The 26,265-nt window shown below is 34.9% G+C and overlaps 2 protein-coding genes across 4 annotated transcripts; both read right to left on the bottom strand.

The window, feature by feature from the left end:
• Window positions 1-135: 135 nt before the first annotated feature.
• fastkd1 (FAST kinase domains 1) lies at window positions 136-15,687 on the bottom strand. 3 transcript variants are annotated; one of them, XM_082174658.1, is made up of 15 exons: window positions 15,411-15,687; window positions 13,569-14,002; window positions 12,579-12,647; window positions 11,529-11,654; window positions 10,491-10,889; window positions 9,999-10,109; window positions 8,076-8,207; window positions 6,661-7,147; window positions 5,231-5,345; window positions 5,014-5,142; window positions 3,935-4,066; window positions 3,053-3,166; window positions 1,209-1,353; window positions 579-693; window positions 136-489 (listed from the first exon to the last, which is right to left on the bottom strand). In XM_082174658.1, the coding sequence occupies exons 2-15, from the start codon at window positions 13,901-13,903 to the stop codon at window positions 397-399; spliced, it is 2,502 nt and encodes an 833-aa protein (XP_082030784.1). In that variant the 5' UTR covers window positions 13,904-14,002; window positions 15,411-15,687; the 3' UTR covers window positions 136-396. The 3 variants fall into 3 exon arrangements, with proteins under 3 accessions (XP_082030784.1, XP_082030785.1, XP_082030783.1); XM_082174659.1 differs by having other exon boundaries at window positions 13,569-13,940; XM_082174657.1 differs by having other exon boundaries at window positions 13,569-14,005; window positions 15,411-15,686.
• Window positions 15,688-17,271: 1,584 nt separating this feature from the next.
• Window positions 17,272-24,580, bottom strand: cfap210 (cilia and flagella associated protein 210). The gene is made up of 9 exons (XM_082174715.1): window positions 24,355-24,580; window positions 24,056-24,255; window positions 22,437-22,610; window positions 22,150-22,355; window positions 20,338-20,494; window positions 20,111-20,250; window positions 18,231-18,423; window positions 17,762-17,926; window positions 17,272-17,682 (listed from the first exon to the last, which is right to left on the bottom strand). The coding sequence occupies exons 1-9, from the start codon at window positions 24,419-24,421 to the stop codon at window positions 17,329-17,331; spliced, it is 1,656 nt and encodes a 551-aa protein (XP_082030841.1). The 5' UTR covers window positions 24,422-24,580; the 3' UTR covers window positions 17,272-17,328.
• Between the last annotated feature and the right edge of the window lie 1,685 nt (window positions 24,581-26,265).

Below are 26,265 nucleotides of genomic sequence, written 5' to 3'. Positions count from 1 at the left end.
ATCATCCATCACTCTTCATAACGGAGGTAAAATGGTAGCAAATGGTATGACCTTCAACATATAAAAATGACCTATGATTTATATTAATGTTGGGTTCTGTTGTAAATGTGGTGAAGTTGAGGAAAACATCGGATGTCAAAATTAAATTTACTTTATTTTTTTCCATATACATCTCTTTTATATAAAATGCATAATAAATACACATTTAAAGGCAAAGCATTTCTCCTTTGTTAATGAAAATAGTGACATGGAGTCATTTATAAAAAAAATGAGCAATTCATATACATTTGCAGTGCTATCTTACAGCTCAAATGAAGGATCACCTGATGTACAATCCTTTCATAGTGTCTCCCGCTGATTGCACAACATGCTTTAACGTCCAGTTTAGATAATGTCTCAGGGCAACTCTGTAAATATTTTCTTCCTCAGATATTCTTTCCATGCCTCTTCTGTGGAAAGCTCCATTGAGTTCCATTCAAAGTGGGGAATCTGTAGAAATGCATATTATCAGCAAAAACACACTTTTGTCATGCAAATAGTTATAGCATGTGTGTCAAATATTATATCTTTCTACTGACCTGTAATACTTGATATCCTAAAATCTCCAGATGTCTTTTCTTCATCATGGCATCCCCTTTCAAGTGCCGGGAATTTTTGCAGAAGGATTTGGAGTCCAAGAAATCCAAGGCAATGCTAGACAGATGAAGGAGCATTAGCATAGGAGAAATATATGTGACCCTGGACCATAAAACCAGTCACAGGTCGATTTGTGGCAATAGACAACAATACATTGTATTGGTCAAAATTATCGATTTTTCTTTTATGGCAAAAATCATTAGGATATTAAGTAAAGATCATGTTCCATGAAGATATTTTGTACATTTCCAACCGTAAATATATAAAACATTTATTTTTGTGAGTGAATGCAGCACAATCGTGAACATAAATGAACAACTTTAAAAGTGATTTTCTCAATGTTTCGATTTTTTTGCACCCTCAGATTTCAGATTTTCATATAGTTGTATCTCGGCCACATATTGTCCTATCCTAACAAACCATACATCAATGGAAAGCTTATTTATTCAGCTTTCAGATTATATATAAAAAGAAAATTCAAAAAATTGACCCATGTGACTGGTTTTGTGGTCCATGGTCACATATTCTGTCTGAATATTACGTGTAGTTTTGCACATTGAAGCATGACATACCGGCGAGCTCCTGGCGGCAGCTCCGTCCTCTCTCTCTCTGCCGACACAGACTGCCAGTGAACGTTTCCGTTCTCGCTGATCTGCAGCCGACTCGGCTCGCTGTACGGTACCGGCTGAAGATGGCGATCCAGGACAAGTTCAAAATCTGATGACAAAAACATGACAGTTTTCATGAGCCTACAGAGACAGCAATGCTGTATCTAGGACTGTCATCCTGTACCACTGTATGTCTGCAAATGTTTTTAGTCAGTGAAATATTACAATGGATCGGAGTAAATCAATTAAACTCATATAGTACTGTGAGAGGTTCAACCAGGCGCTCGGGTAGAGTCAGAGGAGTTTAAGATAGGTGCTCTTGGGGTAGGGAAAAAAAATCCAAAGGAAAACAAAAGCAGGTCCCAGGCACTCAGTCAAAATAATCAGGAGAAGGATCAGGTTAAAAAGTCTTTAATGAAAGTCATTTTAAAAATATGCACCAACATGTTTCGACCAACAAAATGGTCTTCATCAGGGCAGACTGAACACCCCACAACTAGACAAATCATACTGACAGGTAAAATACTGACAAGATAATGCTTAAGCATGGAAATAAAATGGATAACATATTATATATTTAGATAGATAGATAGATAGATAGATAGATAGATAGATAGATAGATAGATAGATAGATAGATAGATAGATAGATAGATAGATAGATAAGTAGATAGATAACAATAAAAAAAAAAAATATATATAATAAAACATAACATTTTATAACATAAAACAGATGAATGAAATAAAAAATGTAAAAAAAAAAGTTTTCAGTTAAAATAGATGTGTTGGACCTTAAACCTTTATATTCATTTAAGCCAAAAGCGATGCCCGGATTTGTTTAAATTAAAGTTAAATTAAATCATCAAAGGATGGGGAAAATATTTTATATGAGACAAAGAACAAAATACTAAACTTGGTTAAGGTACAATCTGACAAAAAATATATTTGGTAGAAAAGGCAAACTACAGCTACAGGTTTTATTTTTAGCAAAAAAACTAAACAAAAAAAACATAGAAAAACAAAAAGCTCACAGGAAAAAGCACACATTGACTACAACATAAACATTTATTAATATTCAATTGGTTCTCTCTTGTTTTTGCATGTGTTCATAATTACTGTGTATGACAGCCTAGCCAAATATTAACTCTGTGCAATTTGGCATGTTTCATTGCGTTATTATTACAAATCAAACAATTGACCCCATGGACAACTACTCAATATGCTTACAAAATCTGTCTTTTTTTTTTTATTATATCTGAATAAAGGGTGAAGATGTCAATTTTCCAAGGCCAGACATCCCTTTTGGCTATATATACAGAGCCTAAAATGAATACCAAGTGCCAAATGTGAGTAAAAACCAACGTTGGCGAGTATTTGAAACAGTAAATCATCACTTGGCCGGTAAAATTTGTATGAATTTTAACAATGCAATATTGTGAGAACATGAACGTGAACAAATGTGATTGATAGTGTGGACAGTTTATAAGTCAGTGCTGGATCGCCAGTGTTGCCATTTTAATTATTCAAGCATAAGACGACGTGAAAGGCAACGTCTTGGTTACGTCTGGTATGGTAACGCTGCGTCGGAGTGATCCGACTCTATATGAATCTCGCTAGAGAGCCAATCTACTTCGAGTGAAACTAAACGAGCCAATGCAATCATTTGCAGCAGCTGCTCTGCCACACAGTGCGAGTATGTAATGAGCAGATATTGATATATACACACACACATATATATATATATATATCAACAATGTTAGGAATAAATAATGTGGACTATTTTACTTGTAACGCTAGTTTAAAACTCACCGACAGTATAGAAGTATGGAGTCAGCACTCCGACTTTAGCACAGTTGATCCCACCCAGGACGTCTCCGAGCATCTTATGGATCTGCTGCTGAATTGGACTAATGGAGCTGTTGGCTGCAGTCAGAAAAACATTCTTCAATGATTTCTTCAGACTTTTTAATTAAAAAAGTTAAACATTTCAATCTATTTGACTACAATTATGCTTTCTTTGAAAAAAAAAGAAAGAAAAAAAAAGGTTATTTCAAAATACATAAATATTGATATATACACTGTTCAAAGGTTTGGGACCAGTACATTTTTTTTTAAAGAAATTAATATTTGTATCCAGCAAGGAAGCATTAAATTGCATCATGGTTTACACAAAAATATGAAGCAGTTTTTAACATTAATAATTATCAGAAATGTTTCTTGAGCAGCAAATCAGCATATTAGTATGATTTCTGAAGGATCATGTGACACTGAAGACTGGAGTAATGATGCTGATAATTCAGCTTTGCATCGCAGGAATAAATTATATTTTAAAATATATTAAAATAGAAAACAGTTATTTTCAATTGTAATAATATTTTACAATATTACTGTTTTTCCTGTATTTTTTATCAAATAAATGCATCCTTGGTGAGCATAAGAGATTTATTAAAAAAATATATATATTTTTTAAATCTTACTGACCCCAAACTTTTGAACAGTAGTGTACAAATCTTATCAAATGGCTAAAAATTATTGAAATAATTATTTTAGCTACATGGAACAGCCGTTATTAATATTAATGTGTACAAAGCACAAATGCTTTCAGACAAGAACTGCTTTCCAATTCTATTATTTCTAACAATGCAGTTCTAGTCCGTTCCCGTTGTCCAGACGGATCTCCGGTGTGCTCACCTCTCTTCTGCAGCCGTTTACAGTAGCGCTCATGAAACCAGGGCACCTGGAACTCGGGACACTCCAGACACACGGCCCGATTCAGCTCCATGAGACGCAGACGTATGCGCATGTTCAGAGCATCCGGCAAAGCTGTCAGCAGTGGGGAAAAACATGACAACCACATTTAAACACGGGAGTCCCCTAAGCTATCGTTCTGTGTGTGTACTAGGCAGACGGTAAACATATTCCAACCATTAGTTTTCAGTACAGGTCTTTCGGTTAGGTACGCATGTGTACCAAGGGAATACAGTGTTGTTTTAACAACTGCACTCGAGTAACTTCTCTGTAGGATGGGTCAATATCGTTTATATCAATAATCTTTGATGTTGTGAACACAGGCTGTTCATATCACAGCTCAGACAGAGCCGTTGAGCTCGGGAAAGCAGCAGTTTCCTCCTAAACTCCAACCGTGTTTCCTCCTAATTTCCGCCATATCGCTTTAAAATACAGCCTTCTGTTCAGAAGTCAAATGAGACGTTTTCTGGTCCGTGCCTTCAGCGTCTATTTATAATGTAAGGCGGCGGGACGTTTTAGATTCTAGAGAGAATTTGATTGTACAGAAAATCTGATGAGAAGCTGAAGTGCAGAGTGATGATGTCATCCAAATCATTGATCCATATTGGCAGAAGTGAGAGACTGTAAGTTTTGAAAGCTTATATCGTCTAAATGTGAATTTTGTCATTGTTTTGGAGTATATTAGCTTATAGATGACAGTAAAACTAACATATTCAAACTAAAAGCCCAAAAACTTTCATTTTGATTTCATGGGGACTTTAATGATAAAAAAAATAATAAAAAAAACATGGTTTGTTGTTCTGCTGTTCTCAAGATGTATCGAACCATGACTTCAAAACCGACTTATGTACCGAACCATCATTTTTTTGTACCGTTACACTCATACTGTGTACAGAACACTGGACTCACTCCCGAAACCGTTTTGCTCATTCGAGGCCAAATATGCAGATGTCTCTTTCAGACCTTCAAGATACATTAATCATATAATTGTTTACATTATATAATCTCAAAAATACACATACTTTCCAGATGGGCATCCAACTTTGCAAGAAAGTCCACGTTGAAGATCTCTCTGACCACTTCCTCAGGGAAATAATCAGCCATAGCCAGTGCGTACGCCAAGAGAACCAGCAGGTGAGGGTCAAAGGAACCTGTTTCAAATCAGCAGGAACAGGTTCGAATTTGCGTTTTAAAGTTTAGAAACAACTCATTTATAGATGCACAGTGGAAGGATCTTACTAATATATGGAGTGAAATGTCGAATGCAGGCATCAAAAAACTCCTCCGCCATCGGTGGGTCATAATTTAGCACGGCGAAAGGCAGCAAAGTGGCATATGTTGAAGAGTAATGAATCTGTTTGGAAGAGACAGACATACACTTGTTTTATAACAGATGGTTCTGATGTATTTTGCATATTAATAACAAGAGAAAATGTTTCTTGAGCAACAAATCAGCATTTGATTTCTGAAGGATCATGTAACACTGAAGACTGGAGGAATGATGCTGAATAAATTACATTTAAAAAAATATTAAATTACAAGAATTGTAATAATATTTCACAATATTAGCATTTTTACTGTGTTTTTGATTAAATAAATGCAGTCGTGATGAACATAAGGGACTTCTTTCAAAAACATTTTGAAAAAATCATACCGACCCCAAACTTTTGAACGGCAGTGTATGCATCTCATCAAATGACTAATGAAAATATTGAAATAATATTTTTCGCTATATTTTGTGTGGTAAACAATGGCTTCAATAGAAACATTTAATGGCTTAACAACCTCAGAGCTCATTGCAGATCTGTCCTGAAATCTTTATATGTTATATGTATTTTTCTCTATGGAGGAAATTAATAATATTTCTGAAGAACACTGTACAAAATAAAATTTCAGCACCAGAAATTTGAATAATACTTACATTTGGTGACATCTGTTGTTATTGTTAACTAAAACTATTAAAAATCCTTTTAGTTAATTGAAATAAAGCTGAAATAAAATAAAATATAAACAATAGATGAAAAACTTAAACTTTAAAACTTTTCAGAAAACTACAAAATATTAATATATACTAATAATACATAAACAATACTAAAACAAAATTATTAAAAAAACTATAATTATTAACCATATATACATTATATAAGTTAACCTCATATAACCTTAATAATAAATCAACTTATATACACTGGCGTCAAAAGTTCGGAATAATGATTTTTTTATGTTTTTCAAAAATGTCTCTTAAGTTCACCAAAGCTGCATTTACTTGCTCAAAATACAGTAAAAAGAGTAATATTGTGAAATATTACAATTTAAAATAACTGTTTTCTGTTTTAAAATAATTTAAAAGGTAATTTATTCCTGTGATCAAAGCTGAATATTCAGCATCATTACTCCAGTCTTCAGTGTCACATGATCCTTCAGAAATCATTCTAATATGATGATTTGCTGCTCAAGAAACATTTCTGATAATTATTAATGTTAAAAACTGCTTCATATTTTTGAATGTCAATGTTGAAAACAGTTGTGGAGCTTAAAATGTTAGTGGAAACCGTGATACACTACCATTTAATAGTTTTGGGTACCATTTAAAATAGTTTTTTCAACAAGAGCGCATAAAATTGATTCAAGTGAAAATGCATTCAAACAACACTTCAAATGACTCCCACCTTGTCAATATTTTCAATCGTCACACTGGCGATACGGTCCAGCAGCGCGGCACAGAAGTAGTTAGTCCTGGTCAGATAAACGGACACCTCGTGCACATTAGTCCAGGATATCTGGTGAAGCAGTCTCTGCAAGGTGACCATAGACTCCTCCAGCAGCATCTCATCAAACCACTCCCCCGACAAGTACTTGACCTCCTCCAGCACCACATCCACATGCTCCAGCTTGTGCAGCCGCTCGCGTGCGCAGCGGTTCAGGGTCTGCAGCAGGCGGACGTACTTGCTGGGGGTGTTGTGCCGGTATGAGGGGTCGTTGCGGATCCACTTGGCGACGACGATGGCGTAAGTGTTGAGGTTGTTTAGGTTGCACTGCGGGAGCACGGCTTCCACACGGGAAAGGACGCCCTCGTCGAGATGCCGAGAAGGAAGCATGGACAGAACCCTGGTTAGCATGGTCACCTCGTACGGGTACACACTGCCCTGCTGGAAACTAGGAGTGACAATCAAAGACAGAAAAACAATATTGGTTAAAAACATAAATGTGTTAAATAAGATCATTGAATTGTGTTAACCCTTTATATTAATATTAAATAATGCATTCACTAAAATTAAGTAACAATGAGCAATATTAGTTAATAGTAAAACTTTTTTTTAATATTAGCTAATAAAATACAATTGTTCAACTAATGGTAATAGATACAACATTTGATTAAAAACATTATTATTATTAAATGTTGAAAATAGTATTAATAAATTCTGTAGAATGATTCTTCATTGTTAGTTCATGTTAAATAATTTAGTTAACAAATGTTAAAAGTGTTACCTTAAAAATAGTATAAAGACTCCATAGAGTCAATCACTTCAATCAAGTTTTATTCGACAAGGAGGCATTTATAATATTACAAAAGATAAATGCTGTTCTTTTGAACTTTTTGTTCATAAAAAAATCTTGATTTTTTTTTTTTTTTTTATCACGGATTCCAAAGAAATATAAACCAGCAGAACTGTTTTCAACATTGATAATAATAATAAGTATTTCTTGAGCATCAAATCATCATATTAGAATGATTTCTGAAGGATCATGTGACACTGAAGACTGGAGTAATGATAATGAAAATTTTGCATCACAGGAATAAATTACATTTTACAAGATAGATTAATTGTAATAATATATTTCACAATATTACCCTTTTTACTGTTTTTTATTTTTGATCAGATTATTTTGGTATGCATAAGAGGCTTCTTTGAATTATTTTTTTTTTTTTAAATCTTAACGCAGTGTAAATAACACCATACAGGTTCAAAATGAAATAATGAGTAAATAATGTGAGAATTTTACATTCTGTGTGAACTATCCCTTTAATTATAAGACTCCAGAGAGTCACTTATTGATCTCTCTGGTGTTTGGAAACACTCACTGCAGCAGTTTGGCTTTCAGTCTGGAGAAGATCTCGGGATTCTGGCAGTGGAGCAGGATGAGATTTTGAGTAATTCGAGCGATTTCCACAGGACGATACGTCTCCAGATTCTTGAAGAGTATTGCTGCCATCCTATCAGAAAAGACATGGGAAGGTCTTCAATTCAATTCAACTTTATTCCCGGACTCGTGGTCCAATATAGATACAAGACACACACACAAAATAAAAAGAAACAACAATTAAATAGGCATTTTAAAAAGACAGCTGTACCAGTGGCTCCACAGCTTGGACTGGTAGCGGACTGCACTAAATCTAATATTTGTTAGTGACATAATTATTTCATTCTCAGATTTATTGAACCTAAAGATAAAGCTATACATTAACTTTCGCAAAGTTGCTTGTAGAGTGTTAATTCGAGCTGTGACAAACATTTCACTCGCATTGTCCATCTTGGTCGCTTTAAAAGCATACGACAAGCATCATTGTAGGCCACCAGCAGCCTTTGCAGAATGGCTTTTTTATAGTCAGTCCAAAGATGGGCCGTGTACAGAGATGTACAATATGTCTTAAACAGAGTCATCTTAACACTGTCTGTACAGTGTCCAAACTTCCGTGCGAGAGTATTAGCCTGGGCATACAAAGTTCTACATTGTCTAAAAATGTCTTCATCATCAGACATGTCCTCTGTGAAGATATACTCAAGATACTTGATTTTACTTGTGACCTCAAGAACAACATTTGACGAAATAAGTCCGGAAATTCAGAGGTGGACAAAGTACACAACTCCCTTACTTGAGTGAAAGTACAGATACTTCTGGTCAAATATTACTCCATTACAAGTAAAAGTGGTAGTAAATAGTAAATACAGAATTACTTGTTTTTAAAAGTACTTAAGTATCAAAAGTAAAAAGTAAATGTCAATGCATTGTTTTATTATTGTTGCATTGTTGTATGTAATACTTACAGTACCTTATGCCTCTGAATCTATGCCTGCGTACCCTCATATTAATATCACATTTATTTCTAGAACAAAGTTCCAGTAGTGGGACTGAAAAAATGCACTCAATAACGTCCACAATGGTTTCGGACACCCAAATGGCTGTTCCCTCAAATGGTGCCCTATTTAAAGTTTTTTGGGCTTTTAGTATGAATATGTTAACCTTACTGTTATCTATAAGCTAGTGTGCTCCAAAACATTGACTAAATTCACATTTAGAAGACCAAACCCAACGTTGAAAATGAAACTCATGTTGATGTCAGAATCCAACGCCAGATTGACGTTAATCTCCAACGTTGGACATACGTTGTATTGTGGTTGAAAATGAAAATCATTTCAAACCAAAATCCAACGTCTGTCCGACGCTGATGTCAAACCAGAATATGTGAAATAATCAATAGGTCTAAGGTTATGAAGTTCAAATATTGTTTTAATGAAGTTGTGAACCTTATACATAAATACACAGTTGACGTCAAAGTTAAGAATGAAGGAGTTATTTTGTGATGTACTCACAGCGAAGCCATTTTACTTTCTTTGCTTAGGTGTAAAAACAAGTCTGAAATACCTCTGTGTATTGTGTGTGTGTGTAAATTATACACTATATAGTATAAAAGTTTAGGGTCATTAAGATTATTTTGATGTGATGCAAAGCTGGATTTCAGCATCATTACTCCAACTTTTGTAATAATGTAAATGTCTTTACTGTCACTTTTGATCCATTTAATGCATCCTTACTGAAAAAAGTATTAATTTCTTCCTCTTTTTTTAACTGACCCCAAACTTTTGAACAGTAGTGTAAAAAAAAAATTATGATCACATTTATTTTATTTTATTGCAGAGACAAAAAATGTAATAATTTCACCGACCCCTAACTGTGATATGTCTAAGTTCTGACATGTGGATGTAATGCAGATAACTTGTCTTACTTGTTTATCAACTGAAGGTTCCTGCATTGCATCTCCTCCATTGACTCCAACACTCCTAAAGCCTGCTGGGGATTCAGCTCATCAGCCAATAGCAGCGCAGTACTCTCTAACCTGCAAGACCAATCAAACCAATCAAAACATACAGCGGAAATTCATCTCAGAACTGGTTGGTCTGGTGGTTCATGGCTTAAAACACTTTAATTCAAAACCCTATGGAAAAATACAGTCCCTGTTGCACTCTATTATACAGATACCAAGGAGTTGAGGTCAAAGGTCAGAGGAATTGGTCTGAACAACATATGAATATATGAGAAATAAAAGTCAGAAATACTGTAAACTAGCATTTGCACAGAACTGTGAGATAAAAAGTCGCAATTACCTTCTTTATTTTTTATTCCATGGCAGGAACACGCTTCCATAGTATATAAATGACACTAAAATAGCACTGATATAAAACAATAGTGCGTAATTAAAAGAATAAGGGATGCTCACCCCTCTCTGACACCTTGTCCTGCCATTGGTCCAAGAGAAGCGAAGAGTTTGGTGAAAGTGGCAGGATCAGTGCTTGTGTCCACCAGCTCCATGAGTCTCTGTCTCGCAGCCACTCTGAAATCAGAGTTATTGTACTGCAATGACTGATACAGTCCCAGAGTGATGCCGATGTGCTCTGCGTCCAGATGGGCCACGTTCTGCACGAGAAGCTGGTTGCATTTCTCCAGGAGAGGTAGGTGAATATATCTGACGTTTCGGAGGAACTGCACCACCCTTCTGGGGTTGTTGAATTGAAACGGGTCCATTTTGTCCAGAAGGGTGTCCGCTTTTGTAAGCAGCGCATCCCGCAGTTGTGGCGACACCAGGGCAAAGATACTGATCATCAAGGGTGTGAGCACTCTGTAAGGAGGACATGTGTAAATACACTTATTTTCGGGGTGCACTACACCTTTAAAGGGGTGGTATAATGCTCTTTTCACAAGATGTAAAATAAGTCTCTGATGTCCCCAGAGTGTGTATGTGAAGTTTTAGCTCAAAATACCGCACAGGTATTTTTATATAGCATGTAAAAATGGTCACTTTTAAGGGTGAGCAAAAATGCACCGGTTTTTGTCTGTCCCTTTAAATGCAAATGAGCAGCTGCTCCCAGCACGGGGGGCGGAGCTACGACAGCTTGTGTCCTGAAAATTTCAAAAACTTTTTTGTTTATGTTTAAATTTATGTAGCTGATGTGGAGTTAACTATCTTCTAATCATTGATTAGCATATTCTGTCTTGATAATCTATAAATCGAGTTCCCGGGGGCGGGGTTTATGTAAATCTTAGGGTTAGTGATGTCACTAACCCAGGAGGAATGTTGTGTAGTCCTTAAAAAGCAATTTCTTTAAAAGCAAATATCTCCCGTTGCTTTGAACTTCGAGCATTGTGACTTTGCAGATGTTGTTTATGCTCAAACAGCAACATTACACACTAACTAAAGTTAGAAAAGTGAAATCATAATCAACCACCCCTTTAAGGTGTTTGATGGTTAAAAACACACCTGGCATCTTGAATGGAGTCCAGTCTCTCGCTCACTATTTGAGTAATCTGACCCATCAGAGGGCTGTGCTGCAGGAACTGATCACTCAGGCAAACCGCAAACTTTGAAAGTGTTTTCATCTGGAATCTGTAAAGTACAGAAAGCAAATGTTTATGGGGCGATTCATGGGTGCTGGTACAACAGGACATTGAATGTTGCTGCTCATTTGCATAGAATTAAACTTTTTTTTAAACTTTGTTGCTGCAGTACTTACAGTATCCACATCACATCTGCATTAGAGTACAACAACTGATTTTTAACAATAGCTTGTAAATCTTTACTGTGAGCTACAAGGCTGTTAGTCGATGGTATAAGCTATGCTAAATTTTTTCCTACTTATTTTTTAATTAATCATTTTTAACAGAATTCCTGGTATAAAACTACATTACACATGATTTTGCAGAACTCTCCACCAATAAGAGGATTGAAACATCAAATCATACTAAAATAACGATTTAGCACCCATCCAGTCAGTCTTCCCTATGATCGTGTGCGTGCGTGTGTGTGTGTGTGTGTGTGTGTATATATATTTTCCAGGGTCTGCAAAATGTTAATTATTATAAGAAAATAAGAGGATCATACAAAATACATGTTATTTATTTAGTAATGTACTGAAAAAGATATTTTGCATAAAAGATGTTTACATATAGTCCACAACGTTTACATGTTAGTCATGTAAATTATACTATATATACATTACAATCAACACCTCTAAATCAGTCGCTTTATTTATTGAAATGTGTTTCAATCATTTATTTATTTTAACTATTTATTTATTTATTTTAATTACGTACCGGTAATTTGCAATGACACAGTCTTGTATCTTTGTCTTTCTGTCCAATTTTCAAAAACTTTTTTGCCTGAAATCAAAGTTTGAAATGTTGTCGTTCACCTCCTAGCTGGATGTTTTGCTTCATGGCTTATTTAACAAAGACTTTTTAAAAACCCTATGCCATTGGAAATCCCCAAACTCTCACTGAAGTGGTTGCATTTGAGAGAAGTTTCCTGTACCTCTCCAGTCGGGTCCAAGCCTCTGTCACCAAGTGCTGCACTAGAGAGTCGTGATGTTCTACTTTAAGCCTGCAAAACAAGACCAATGCAATCAAATTATGGCTATATTCCCATGAATAATTAATTAGGACACCATATTTACATTGTAGTTTTGACAATAGCTCTGTTCCAGAACCTACGCAGATGAAAATAGAACTGAAATAGAACCTCATAAGCGACCGAGTGCTTAGAAAACGTTTTGATTCATAATTGATTTTGGTGCTAGCATGTTGCAAAATTAATATCACAACACTTTAAGCATAAAATACATTACATACAAAAATACTGGTAAAAAAGAAAGAAATTTAATCAGAATTTATTCTAATTCTCTACATTTCTCTACTACGTTAAAATAACTTTTTCTACAGTGCAATGCATCACAGTATTAAAAATGTTTCAAATTATTATGTTTTTGCTGCTTAATATTTGTGTGGAAACCGTAATAACGTAATTTTTTTAAGGATCCTTCAGCATTTATTTGTAACATTATAAAATGTCTTTACTGTCACTTTTCATAAATTTAATCCATTATTGTTGAATAAAAGTATTAATTTCTTCTCTTTTTTTGTTAAATCTCACTTACCCTAAACTTTTGAATTGTAGTGAATCACAGTTTCCACAGAAATATTAAGCAGCAAAACTGTTTTCAACATTGATAATAATAATAATGTTTCTTGAGCAGCAAATCATCAAATTAGAATGATTTCTGAAGGATCATGTGACACTGAAGACTGGAGTAATGATGCTGAAAATTCAGCTTTGATCACAGGAAACAAATTACATTTTACATTTCAATATTATTATTTTAACTGTATTTTTAATAATATAATGCAGCCTTGGTGAGCAAAAGAGACTTCTTTCAAAAACAAAACTTAATTATTCCAAACTTCTGACCGTATAATACTATCTAGGTCGGCTACACACAAGGTTTTGCACATTTTCACGCTGTACCTGAGCACATCATAAAGCATTTTCACCACTGAACTGTCATCCAAGAGGCTGATCTTGTTTTCAGCCAGAACTCGAAGCGTCAGGAACTGCGGGTGATTCTGGACGAACTCAAATGTCCTGAGCATCTGTGGCCGGTCCCTTTGAAACTGCCACAGCAGTCCAATAGCGCAGCTCACATGGTTCACGGACAGCTTGGCTTTGTTCCGGCCCACCACATCGAACACCTGGTCCTCAGCAGAGCAAGCCCGAAGCTGGTCTAGAAGCTGGTCACGGCTGACGACCCGACTGTGAAACAGCCTTTGGGAACAGACCCGAAGCGACCGGAGCCGAAACATGGCACAGGACGGCCGCCGTCAGGAGTCACTCCACATACTAGAGAGATCAGATGTACCGAAGAATCAGATCATCAACTTTTGTCCATGTCAGCTAGAGCACTGCTGTTATTAAAGCAAAAGGAGAGAAATATCAAACACAAGACATTCTGAAATACATGTAAATTGTATATACAGTGCCGGTCAAAAGTTTGAAAACATTACTATTTTTTATGTTTTTTGAAAGAAGTCTCTTATGATATATTAGGCCTACCTATAATTATATAGTGAAATATTATTACAATTTAAAAATAATGGTTTTCTATTTGAATATACTTTAAAATACAATTTATTTCTGTGACACAAAGCTGAATTTTCAGCATCATTACTCCAGTCTTCAGTGTCACATGATCCTTCAGAAATCATTCTAATATGATGATTTATTATCAATGTTGGAAACAGGTGTGCTGCTTTTCTTTTCTTTTTTTATAATCTGTGATACTTTTTTTCAGGATTCATTGATAAATTAAAAAATAAAAAATAAAAAAAGAACAGCATTTGTTTAAAATATAAATTTTGTAACAATATACACTACTGTTCAAAAGTCAATTTTTTTTTTGTTGAAAGAAATTAATACTTTTATTCAGCAAGGATGTTTTAAATTGATGCAAAGATTTATATTTTTAGAAAATATTTTTTTTTATAACATTTTTTTTACATAAATGCTGTTCTTTTTAACTTCTTATTCATCAATGAATCCTGAAAAAAGTATCACAGGCTCCAAAAAAATATTAAGCAGCACAACTGTTTCCAACGTTGATAATAACTGAATACCAAATCATCATATTAGAATGATTTCTGAAGACTGGAGTAATGATGCTGAAAATTCAGCTTTGATCACAGAAATATATTTTATTTTAAAGTACATAAAAATAGAAAACCATTATTTTAAATTGTAATCATATTTCACAATAATACTGTTTTTTTTTTTTTTTTATTATCAAATAAATGTAGCTTTAGTGAGAAGAGACTTATTTCCAAAACATTAAAAATAGTAATGTTTCCAATTCCAAACTTTTGACCAGTACTGTATATATGAAGAGTTCAGATGCAAAAGCCTCTAAGTGCCATCTGAAATTTTCTTCTAGAATTATCATTTTATCAAGCTTGTATATTTAAGTTCAGTAATTTCACTTAAATGGCAATGGAAATTACCTATTAATTGTCATTTAAGTGAAATTACTGAACTTAAATATACAAGCTTGATAAAAACTATCATTCTAGAAGAAAATTTCAGATGACACTTAGAGGCTTTTGCATCTGAACTTTTCATATATACATATAACATGTCATCATCATTACATCATTCTTTTTCTTTTGCCATAGCACTACTTGATCTAATGACTCCTAGAATGTCAACTAACAAACATATACTTATGTTTTATGAGTTAGTTCTTACAAAGTCAGCAGATGTGTTGGACAGGATCATGAGCTATATAAATAAAGCTGAATAAGAAAGATTTCACAGTACCTTCTTCAAGCTGCCATGCCATAACCTTAGACTGTAAAGAAATAACACACATCATGTAACACACAACATGAGTGTCCTGAGCTGCAGCAGACCACGTGTTTTAAGGACTGATGTCGTCAGAGGTGTTACAGTCCCACAGATGTGCTTGTGTTTGATATACAGATGCTTATCGTGCATGTAAGAACAATGTTTTATCAACCAACTGAACAGAAAAGGGCCAAATGTGGGTGGTTTCAGAGAATGGTGGTATCATGGTCAATGGTGCTAGTACTGGCTTCCTGTGTTTAATGAAGCGCACAGCTAAAAGTCACGGTGTCTGTCAAAATAAAAGTCACACCACGTGCTAGAAATATTATCTTTATTGGACAAGAGTGAAACCATAATGAATTTGAAGGTGGGATATACACATGTATCATTAATTAAAATATTAATGAAACTTTGAATTAAAAAGAAAAATTTATAAATGTATAATTACACAAGTAAATCATTGTCATGATAAAAATAATTCTCCTGATATCCTGATATATAAAGGAATAGTTCACTTAAAAATTAAAATTCTGTCATCGTTTACTCATCCTCAAGTTGTTTCAAACCTGTATAAATTTCTTTCTTCTACTGAACACAAAGGAAGATATTTTGAAGAATGTCGTAACCAAAAAGTTGATGGACCCCATTGTATGGAAGCCAGTTTCCGCCACAGCTGAGTAAAAAGTATAATTCTCTAAGTAATAATAATGAGAAAGTTTCTCATAACAATGAATTATGTCATAATAATGAGAACATTTCTCGTAATACTGAGAAACTTAGTTTCTCATTACGAGAGGCTATGTCATAATTACGAGAACGTTTCTCATTAGTAGCCTATGACATAGGTTACTAAGTGATTATGAGAAGGTTTCTCATTATTACGAAAAAAACCCAACTTAACATCTCATAGATAATAATGCGAAATGTTCTCGTAATTATGACTTAACATCTGGTGATAATGCGAAACTTTCTCGTAATTATGACTTCATACAAACAGGGGACGTTAGAAACGTCCAGGAGATCCCCGTTTGAAGGGAAGTCATTATTACGGAAAGTTTCTCATTGGCTACTAGAAATTTTCGCATTATTACAAGATGTTAAGACATAATTGCGAGATATTTTCTCATCATTAACCTATAGGGTCCCTCATTATAGGGTCCCCATTAGGTCCGCTTTGTGACGTGTTCGACGTCAGCAAATTTTGGTCCGCTTTATGGCGTTCCGATGATGACGTCCGCATTTGGTCAGCTTTGTAACTTTCCCATACCTGCCATTTCCACAACAACACTTGCAAAATCCAGTCGCCCATGCGTTGCCGTTTATCATCAGACCTGATACATTGCAACGCAGACAAAGGAAAAATCGTACTAAAATTGAATCCCATATCGGATTTAAAAGGGGATTTGTTTATTCCTTAAAATCCCTTAAATTCATTGTGATAACGGATTTTATCCAGAAACCATGGTTTTTGTTTTGCAGACTGACATTATAGTTATCTTGTTTATTATATATAGAGATATAACACCTATCTTAGTTATTGCATGTGTTCGTCTTGTATAATGAGGAAAAAAATAAAAATATTACAATACATTCTATTTTTTCGCATCCCAAGGCAAAGTCGTACTTTAATTTGACTGCTTTCAGTTTAGTTTGTTTTAAAATATTCCTCAAGTTTCTCTGAATACTACTTTCAGGACTTATTTATAATATTACCACTTGCTTGTTCATAAACAAGCAGTTTTTCTTTGAGGAATCCATACATCAGAATATTTCTAAACATACTAATAAAACATCCAATTTGATGTTGTAATAAAATTGCAGCAATTAACATTTCTTTTGCATAAAATCTTTATTGTTGTAATAGCCAGACAGAGTCATTATAACAACTAGATTACCAGGTAAATCCTAGTCTTTTCTTGGACTTCTGAATGTCATGGGTCTCATTCAGCTCTTTTATGTTTTGAGTGGTGCCGTTCACATAAGTGGGCATCTGAACACCTGACTCATCATGGACTAGATAGCTTGGTCTAATTCCACCGAACATGGGCCCCAGCCCCCCTCCGATGCCCTCTCTGCCAGCCTTCAGGAGCGGGTAGATGTTTCTCCCAGCCTTCTCGGCTGTTTCGACGACTTGTTTGGCGTATTTCTGGAACTGGTTTTCCTCCTCAACAATGAGAGCGGTGTTCTTCGCCACAAAGTCCTTCTGTTCTTTTTTCGTACGGTGATGCTTTGCACGTTTTTCAGCCTTTACAAAACCAATGTTGCATTAGAGAGAAATTATGAGTTCAATGCATAAAATAAAACATATTAAGAGCTATACCCACCATTTCTTGTATGTAGATGTCTTGGAGTGCTTTTCCTTCTTCTTTAGCTTTTCGAGCTTGAAGTTCCTGCTTTTCCATGAAGATTTTATCTGCTTCCTTCTTTGCATTCAGCATCTCCAGAGCTTTCTGTTTTTCTTCCTCTGCCTTTCGTTCCAGCTCTTGCCTCTGATATAGAGTTGAGAAAAATGTTTTTTTCAATAAATGCATTTCAAATTATATATATATATATATATATAATAAACAGTGTGATGCTCATAAACCCAGCATCACTGTGGTAAAATATCACTGTAATACATGGCCTCTTGTGGCTATACTTGCTTTTAGTTTATGAAAAAATGTAAATAATCATGCATCCATTACTAGACAAAGCATAAAATTTAAATCTCTTTTTTTTTTTTTTTTTTTTTTTTTTTTTCATGTATAAATACATGTAAAAAAAAAAAAAAAAAAATAGGAATAGGTCATTTACCATGGATTCTCTGTGTGCAGTGATAGATTTCAACACGGCTGCATGTTTTTCTTCTTTCTCACGCTGCACTCGGGCCTGTCTGGCCTCGCGTTCAGCGACCGCTTTTGCGATGATCTCTTCCTCATTGCTGATTTCTTCCTGCTTCTGCACGGCTAACTTCTGTATAATAGTCTCTCTGTGTCTTTGAAGCTCTCTAAAGCAAAAAGAAAGACAAATACAAGCCCAGTTCTGAGACAAAGCAAGCAGTGGAAAGAATTATACTTTCTCTCCAGGCTTCCCACACTTCACCCACACACTGAATGTCCATGATTTCAATAACCTTCCCAGTTAGATGTGGTTCATGAATGAACAAGTTGTAAGAATGTGGATGTCAAATGGTATGTCAGGTAACAATCTTTTGATTTGATGTAATTTATTTACATTTGTATAAATGTTCCCAAAAGACCTTTCACAGACAAATTAAAGATTGGATCTGGTTTGCAAGCAAGTTTGAATTTGAAACAAACACTCAGAAAGAGCAGATTAATAAACTAGCAGATTTTTGTTTTGTAATCATACATTTTAATTGCTCTTAACTTGAAATATTTGAGTAAGCTAATTCATACACAACTTAAAATTATCATGTAATCTCAACTTACATTTTTTCAGTAGTGGAAACTTAGCTAGCTTTAACCAGCTAATTCAATAAGTGCTACCTTGCTAATTGGTGACACAATGCTTTGTTAGCGTTAGCATATCATAGCACTTGCTGAATGAGTACAGTAACTTGAAACATTTAACATACACTGTTCTCAAACCAAGCTCATGCTCGATGCTCCACTCGTCACCAGCCATGATGGTAACCCCCTAAAAAACCCAACAACAGAAACTCTTCTAAACTAGCATAACAAAACATTAAACACTACTAAATCTCCCACTTAACATTAATCTGGCTTTATACGTCATAACATTATATGACACTTCATTTTAGCATTTACTCTCCCTTTTGAGTGTCATGGCAAAGCTTGCTGGGAAATTGAAATCCCAGCCCAGTTTCAGTTAAATTTAAGTTTGTCTAAATTAAAAGAAACAAGTTCATAGAACTCAAAACAATGAAACAATTCAACTTACTTAAAATGTGTCAGTTTTGTGATACTTAGTTTTAAATGTTTAATTTTCATTTTAATTTGAAGTATCTTATGTTAATTTGATGAATTTGTATAATTTGAGTTGGTCCAACTCAAAACAATTAATTATTTTGAGCGTTAGGGTTTACCGAGAAGCTAAAGAAAATTATAATAATTAATATTAGATGAGACATTAGATGAGAAACTTAACCTTAAATTTTGAAATGTTGCCTTGGCAACTAATTGAAATAACATTTCAATTTGTAAGTTGAAGTACTAAAATTACTAAAACTTAAACTGAAAGAAATATAAAATAAAGCTCAAAAGAAATATTAAAAAAATAAAAATAAACGAATAAAAAAATTACAAAAGCACATACCACAATTCCTAAAACTTAAAATATAAAAATAAAAGGTAATTCAAAACATTACTAAATACTATATACTATAAATAATACTAAAATAATTCTGAAAGCCCATGATCTCTAGAGATTCAAAGTTTGCCTAAAGAAACAAAAATGCCTAAAATGCGCCCAAAATTATTTTATCTGTTATCTAGCATTTAATATATCAAGTTTAGTAAGGGTTGGAAGTGTTTAACATAAATAATCAGCATGCTGTGTGTTTTATACGTGTTAGCCCTCATACATGTAAAAAAATGCTCCTGAAAATCAATTGCAGGGAGCAAAATAAAGAAGTTAATTTCTGACACTAATGAGAATCCTGTCATTAATATCCACCACAGGACGCATTTCCATTGTCTTATGTACAATACCTAAATATTTCCTCCTGCTTTTCTTTCCTCATTCTCATCACTTTTTCTTTATGGCTGGCGAGCTTCTTTCTTTTCTCCTCCTCTTCCTCCTCCCTCCGAGCCGCTGCTGCTTTCATCAGCTCTCTGTTGGTCAACTGGTCCTGATGGAAGACAGAAGAAGAGATTTCAAAACAGAATCTGATTCAATCTGCTTTTACAGTGTGAATGCTGTCCAACAACCGCCTTACACGGAAAGCATTCATTGTGCTTCTCTTCTCTTCCTGATTCTTGCGCTCTTTCATGGACTGTTCCCACAGATGAAGATCTCTGAGTCGCTCAATTTCTTCAGCCTCCCTTTTGATCTCCTGCCTCTCCTGCTCTTTCTTCATTTCATGATCCTTAAACCTAATAAAGCAGGAAACATCAGATACTTTGTCAGATAATTCCCAGCTAACAGGGAATGTTCTCAGAACTTTAGATAAGGTTCTCTCAAAGTTACGTTCGTTCAAAGTTATCTGGTCTTTAATCATGTTCTCAAAACATTAACACAAAAACATTATTTCTACATCATTTGTGGAGTGTTTTTTTATTTTTTTATGAAATGTTTTAGTTGGACAATCGTCTAACTTTTTTTGAATGTTACTAATTATTTCAGCACGTTCAGAGAACATTCAAAAGCAATGTTCGGGGTATAGGATTACTTAATAAGATTTCAAGTAACGAGTTACTTTACATTTACATTACTTTTAAATTTACAACAAAATATCCGAGTTACTCTTTCAAATAAGTAACACATGTTTTCCCATTTATGGACTGACAGCTCTCCTGTCCCCATGTTGAGAGAAATCAGGAGTAAGTGCAGAGGCGTTTGTGTGTAAACATGATGGTTATTGCATTTCACTTGCACAAAAACATATTCAGCATTCCTCAAAATAAATAAAAACAGTAAAAACTCAGAATATGGCAATATGTCAAATAATACAAATACTTTATGCATTTAATCTCACTTTATTAAGCAATGCCTTTGCTGTTGACCTTTGATGTTCCAATTAAGAATAATCAAAAATGACTTTAGATGAACAAAAATGCTGAAATAACCTTACGAAAAAGAGGTATACTTCAAGTTCATTTTATGAAGTATACTTAAGTAATGTTCAAGTATACTTTATGTAGTAAGTATACTAATATAGTCTATTTAACGGATCTTCTATCGCCCTATAATCCATCGCGCTCTTTAAGATCACTACATTCAAGGCTTTTGGTCATACCTAGGATATCCAGAACCACCAAAGGAGGAAGAGCATTTTCACATTTAGCTCCAAAACTCTGGAATAGTCTTCCTGATACTGTTCGTTGCTCAGACTCGCTCTCCCAGTTTAAAAATAGATTAAAGTCGCATCTCTTCAGCCAGGCATTCATATAATATTTTTAATCTTACATTTCAAACTACAATCCGGCCTCTAGCTCATAAATGCCCCCGACTGAGCCTGGGTTCTCCCAAGGTCTTTTTTTTCTCCATTAGGTCACCTGATGGAGTTTTAGGACACCATTAGGTCACTTGATGGAGTTTTTCGGTTCCTTGCCACTGTTGCCTTTGGCTTGCTCAGTTGGGGATATTTTGGGGATATTTAATTTAATTTGATCAATCAATAAATTCCACTAGAAACAAACCTTGTTGTATTATTTTAATTTAATACTGTGAAGCTGCTTTGATACAATCTGTATTGTGAAAAGCGCTGTACAAATATACTTGACTTTACTTAATATCAATGTGTACTTGTAGTAAACTTGTAAGTGTACTATTTCAATACTGCTTGGGACTAAATTGGCCCACTTTTAGTATATAAAAGTATACGTTTAAGTGTAAGAGTAGTAAACTTTAAGTACACAACTAGGTTTCTCATTTGTAATGCATCTGTACTACGAGTGAACTTAAGTATACTAGTAGTTTGCTATTTTAATACAAGTAGTACATTTTTTAGTTTATAGAGCATTTTTTTGTTAGCTGTGTTTTTATGCCAAATGCATTGAAGCATGAATGCACTTTATTTTCTCCTTACTGTAGTTTCAAGCTCTCAGAAATGGCCAGTTGGTCTTGTTTCCTCTGCAGTGCTTTCTGCTGCTCCTGCTGGACAGCCTGGTCTTCTCTGCAAGCCATTTTGGTCAAGATATCTCTGTCAACATCTTTTCTGGCATTCTGCTTCATGCGCTTTAGTTCGATCTGAGCCTCCCTTTCCTTCAGAACCTCCGCCAGCATCAGAGCGCTCTATAAAAACAAGAGGATATAGTTTCTACCAACATTTTACCACAGAAAAAGATTTGTGATCTAATAGCGTAAGACACAAACATGGAAGCTTTTCACTCGGTCGTTCTGGTAGTACTGCTGGGTTTTTGCTTTCTCAATGGCCTCCTTTCGGATCTGGGCCTGGTATTTCGCTTCTTCTATGTCATGTAGTTTCTTTTCCTCTTCTTCGATCGCCTCTCGAATTTGTTTCGCCTCTAGCTTCTTTTGTCGTTGTCCCTGTAAGGACAAAATCAGATTTGTTACTGTATACATCAAGTCTCATATTAACCCTCAGAGACCCAGGTATTGTTTTATTTATTTTTTTAATGAAGAAAAACTAAAATATCACATCAAGATGACATTCAAATTACAATTTAACATTATACCAAATTGTAGCAAACTTAATATTATAATAGGGGCACAGACACAAAAAGAAAATTAGACAGAGAGAAGTATAAATAAGGCTATATAAATAAAATAAAAAAACAAAAGTATCTGCACATGCTCAACAGAATAAATAACAGTAAAATTGTTTTATATTGTTTATGTTCTTTTTGGGTTTAGTTTGTGTTTTAGTTTTGTTCCCGTGTGCCTTGTCATTTGACTTAGTTTCCCAGTGTGTTTGATTAATCATTCCTTTCACCTGTTGTACAATTACTTAGCTCTTTTGTTTGCTCTGTGTATTTAAGCTCTCAGTTTGAGTTAGTTCCCTGTCCAGTATTGTTTGTATTAAGTGTAATGGTTATTCTGTTTCTCCTGCATGTTCCCATTGGTGATTAAAGTACTCTGGTGATTATCTCTGACTTGTGCGTGTGGTAGGCTACTTCATGTGTCCACTGTATAGTAAGTTCACCATTAGTTAAGTACAACGCTTAACAGGAACTAACAATGAAAAATAATTCTTAAACATTTATTGATCTTAGTTTGTTTATTTTATTAATACATTTTTTAAATCAAAAGTTGTCAGTCTGTTAATATTTAATAGACCTGAGCTAACATGAACAGCTGTATTTTAATAATTAATATTAACAAGGATTTAAGATATACTGTAACAAATGAATTTCAAATTAGTTTTACTTAATGCATTAACTAATATTGTAAAGTGTAACCTGTGGAAAACATTCTAAACACAAACGGCATCCAAAATAAACTGGAGTATTAACAAAACATTATACATTATACATACGAGCTAAAAAACCAACCAAATAACAGCTTTTTATTCGTAGTTTAATAACGATTCTAATAACGATTTAATAGCTTTTTATTCGTAGAGGCATATTTTCCTCCTTAAAAGTGTTTAGGTCAATAAAAAGCATGATGTTTACGCATATTTAGTTTTAGGTATTAACTTTTGTTAAAGGTATAGCGGAGGATCTTTCCGAATTTTAGATAAGACCCGCCCTCTCCACTTTTTGAAAAGTTTGATTGATTCACCAGAATGATTGACAATTAGGAGGACCAATAGTATAGGCATTCCACCCGGAAGTAAAAAAATCCTCCGCTATACCTTTAAGTATTAATTGCTCAGTGAGTATGATGCAAGAAAAAAAAATTGTGTGCACGATTTACTAATTCGTTCCCTCGATTTAGCCTACTATTTTTTTCCCTGCATGTCATGTGCGGGGCTCCGTAAATAGGAGAGCTACAACTGCAGTGATTCCAGTGCGATGCTCATTGCTCACAGCTATGGTGTTGGACCAGTGTTTGACGAGCTCTTTAGAGCGCATGTGCAGCGCCTCCCGCTGTTCAGCTGCTGCTATGACACTTCTGTCGTGATGATTCACACCGTTCACACTGTCCTGCATGCGCTGCCATTCAGATTTGGACAAAACTACCACTTGACGAAGGTCTGCTTCGGTTTTCTCCACCTCCGAACTCACAACTGTATGCATTCGACAACACATTTCCAAGTTATTATAAAAGCTCTAATTATTATACATTATTTTCAGATATTTTGTTGCGCAGTATTTTTAATTCTCACCTTGTTTACTCGAGCCTTTCCTCCGACCGTACTGGACGACACCTGTTCTTACTAAGGCTGTTGACATTTTAACTCCTCACATTCGTTGATCTAGATGTATATTGAGATGCTTTTATATTTTTATTCCTTCATACGTCGACGAGCTTGGCAAACGTTGGTAACATGCTCGGACTCTACACTGTGGTGCTCGGCAACCACTTAAACTTTTGTTACACCGTTACCCAGCAACCCAGAGTATGGAGTTAATATTGTGCCATAATTAAAAAAACAAATCCAGCATTTTGCACACAAACTCGATCTGCTTTGCAAAGGAAAACTCGACTCGTAAACAAACAGAAAGCAATGTGCAAGTACAAAGGTAAATTTGAGCGAAAATGCAGTGGAGTTATAGCCTGGAAATCCAGACCTAAATCTAAAAGATTAATGGTCTGGCGTCGACTAATGAAAATCGGCCAGCTCAAGGGCCGGCACCAAGCATGCATTTGAAAATCTCACTGCATGCAATTGGATAACACTACGACAATCACAACAATAAACCACATACGCTTAGAAACCAGCGGAGCTAACTGGTAGATTAGAATCTTACCGTATCCGGTCGGCAAAACAGCAAAGGAACGATTCGAGCGCCGTCTTCTGTTTCTCTTTTAGATAAAAAGCCAAATCTAACTCGTTCATTCATAGCCTTCTTGCAATGTTTACTAATGACTTCGATGCTGTCGTCAACTGTTTAGCTCGCCTCTGGCCCGCCTATATCAGATAACCCGATGTGATTGGTGCAGCTCAGATCGAGGGGCATATTTAATGAGCATCATTACTCGACACCAGAGTAACTCGCTGAGCAAATTCAACTTGTGCTCTCGCAAGAACTCTGGATTACCAGGGTAGTGGAGTTACACATATATTGTGTTTTACAAAATATAAATAAAGCCTAGATAATATTTCACAAATAAATACAACCCATCCTACAAATTGCATGTAACCTTGGCTTTTTATGAGATCTCTCGGCTCGATTTTCTCACAAATGTGTCCGGGCAGATTTTCTCACAAATGCAGTTGAGTAACTTCCTCTTCTAAAACAGATGGCGCTAAGATAGGGGATTAATTTAGGGGGGATCAAATCAGTGCTTCTCCCAGGAGACTAGCGCTAAATTATCTTAGCGCCATCTACTGTTTTGGAAGAGGAAGTTGCTCAACTGCATTTGTGAGAAAATCTGCCTGGACACATTTGTGAGAAAATCGAGCCGAGAGATCTCATAAAAAGCCAAGTGTCTCACAATCATAACAGACAGATATGCATTTGTATGCACTAGATTTGGTATTTTTTCAAAGGTTACATGCAATTTGTAGGATGGTTTTTATTTATTTGTGAAATATGTTCCAGGCTCATTTATTTCTATTTGCAAAACACAATGCATATGTGTTACTCCACTGCATTTTTGCTCAAATTGACATTTGTACTTGGACATTGCTTTCTGTTTGTTTGCGAGTCGAGTTATCCAAAGCAGATCGTGATTGTTTGCAAAATGCTGGATTTGTTTGTTTAATTATGGCACAATATTAACTCCATAATCCTGCCTGTGAAGTAGGTGACGTCATGCGAATGCTTAAAGAGCCAGCAAAACAAACTGATTTAGCCAATTTGGTTCATTTGCCTTGAAATTCTTAACATTATGGAATGAAATGAAATTATATTTGCTTTAAATCCTTAGTATATAACTTTTAATAATACAGATACTCTCTAAAGCCTTTCTTCTTGGTCTGGTACATGTTAAGACAAAATGGCAAAATAGCCTTCTATATTCAAAAAGTAAATTCTCCTACATGATTTTACTTCAGTGATATTGACTTCTAAAGTAGGGTAGACCAGGGGCTAGTTTTCACACATTTTATTCCAGTAAATAACATAGTTAT

Source organism: Leuciscus leuciscus (assembly GCF_965113295.1).
Source record: "Leuciscus leuciscus genome assembly, chromosome: 7".
In the NCBI taxonomy this organism is placed as follows: Eukaryota; Metazoa; Chordata; class Actinopteri; order Cypriniformes; family Leuciscidae; genus Leuciscus; species Leuciscus leuciscus.
The sequence above is the reverse complement of the archived record's forward strand: the minus strand, read 5'-3'. Positions and strand labels throughout refer to the sequence as shown.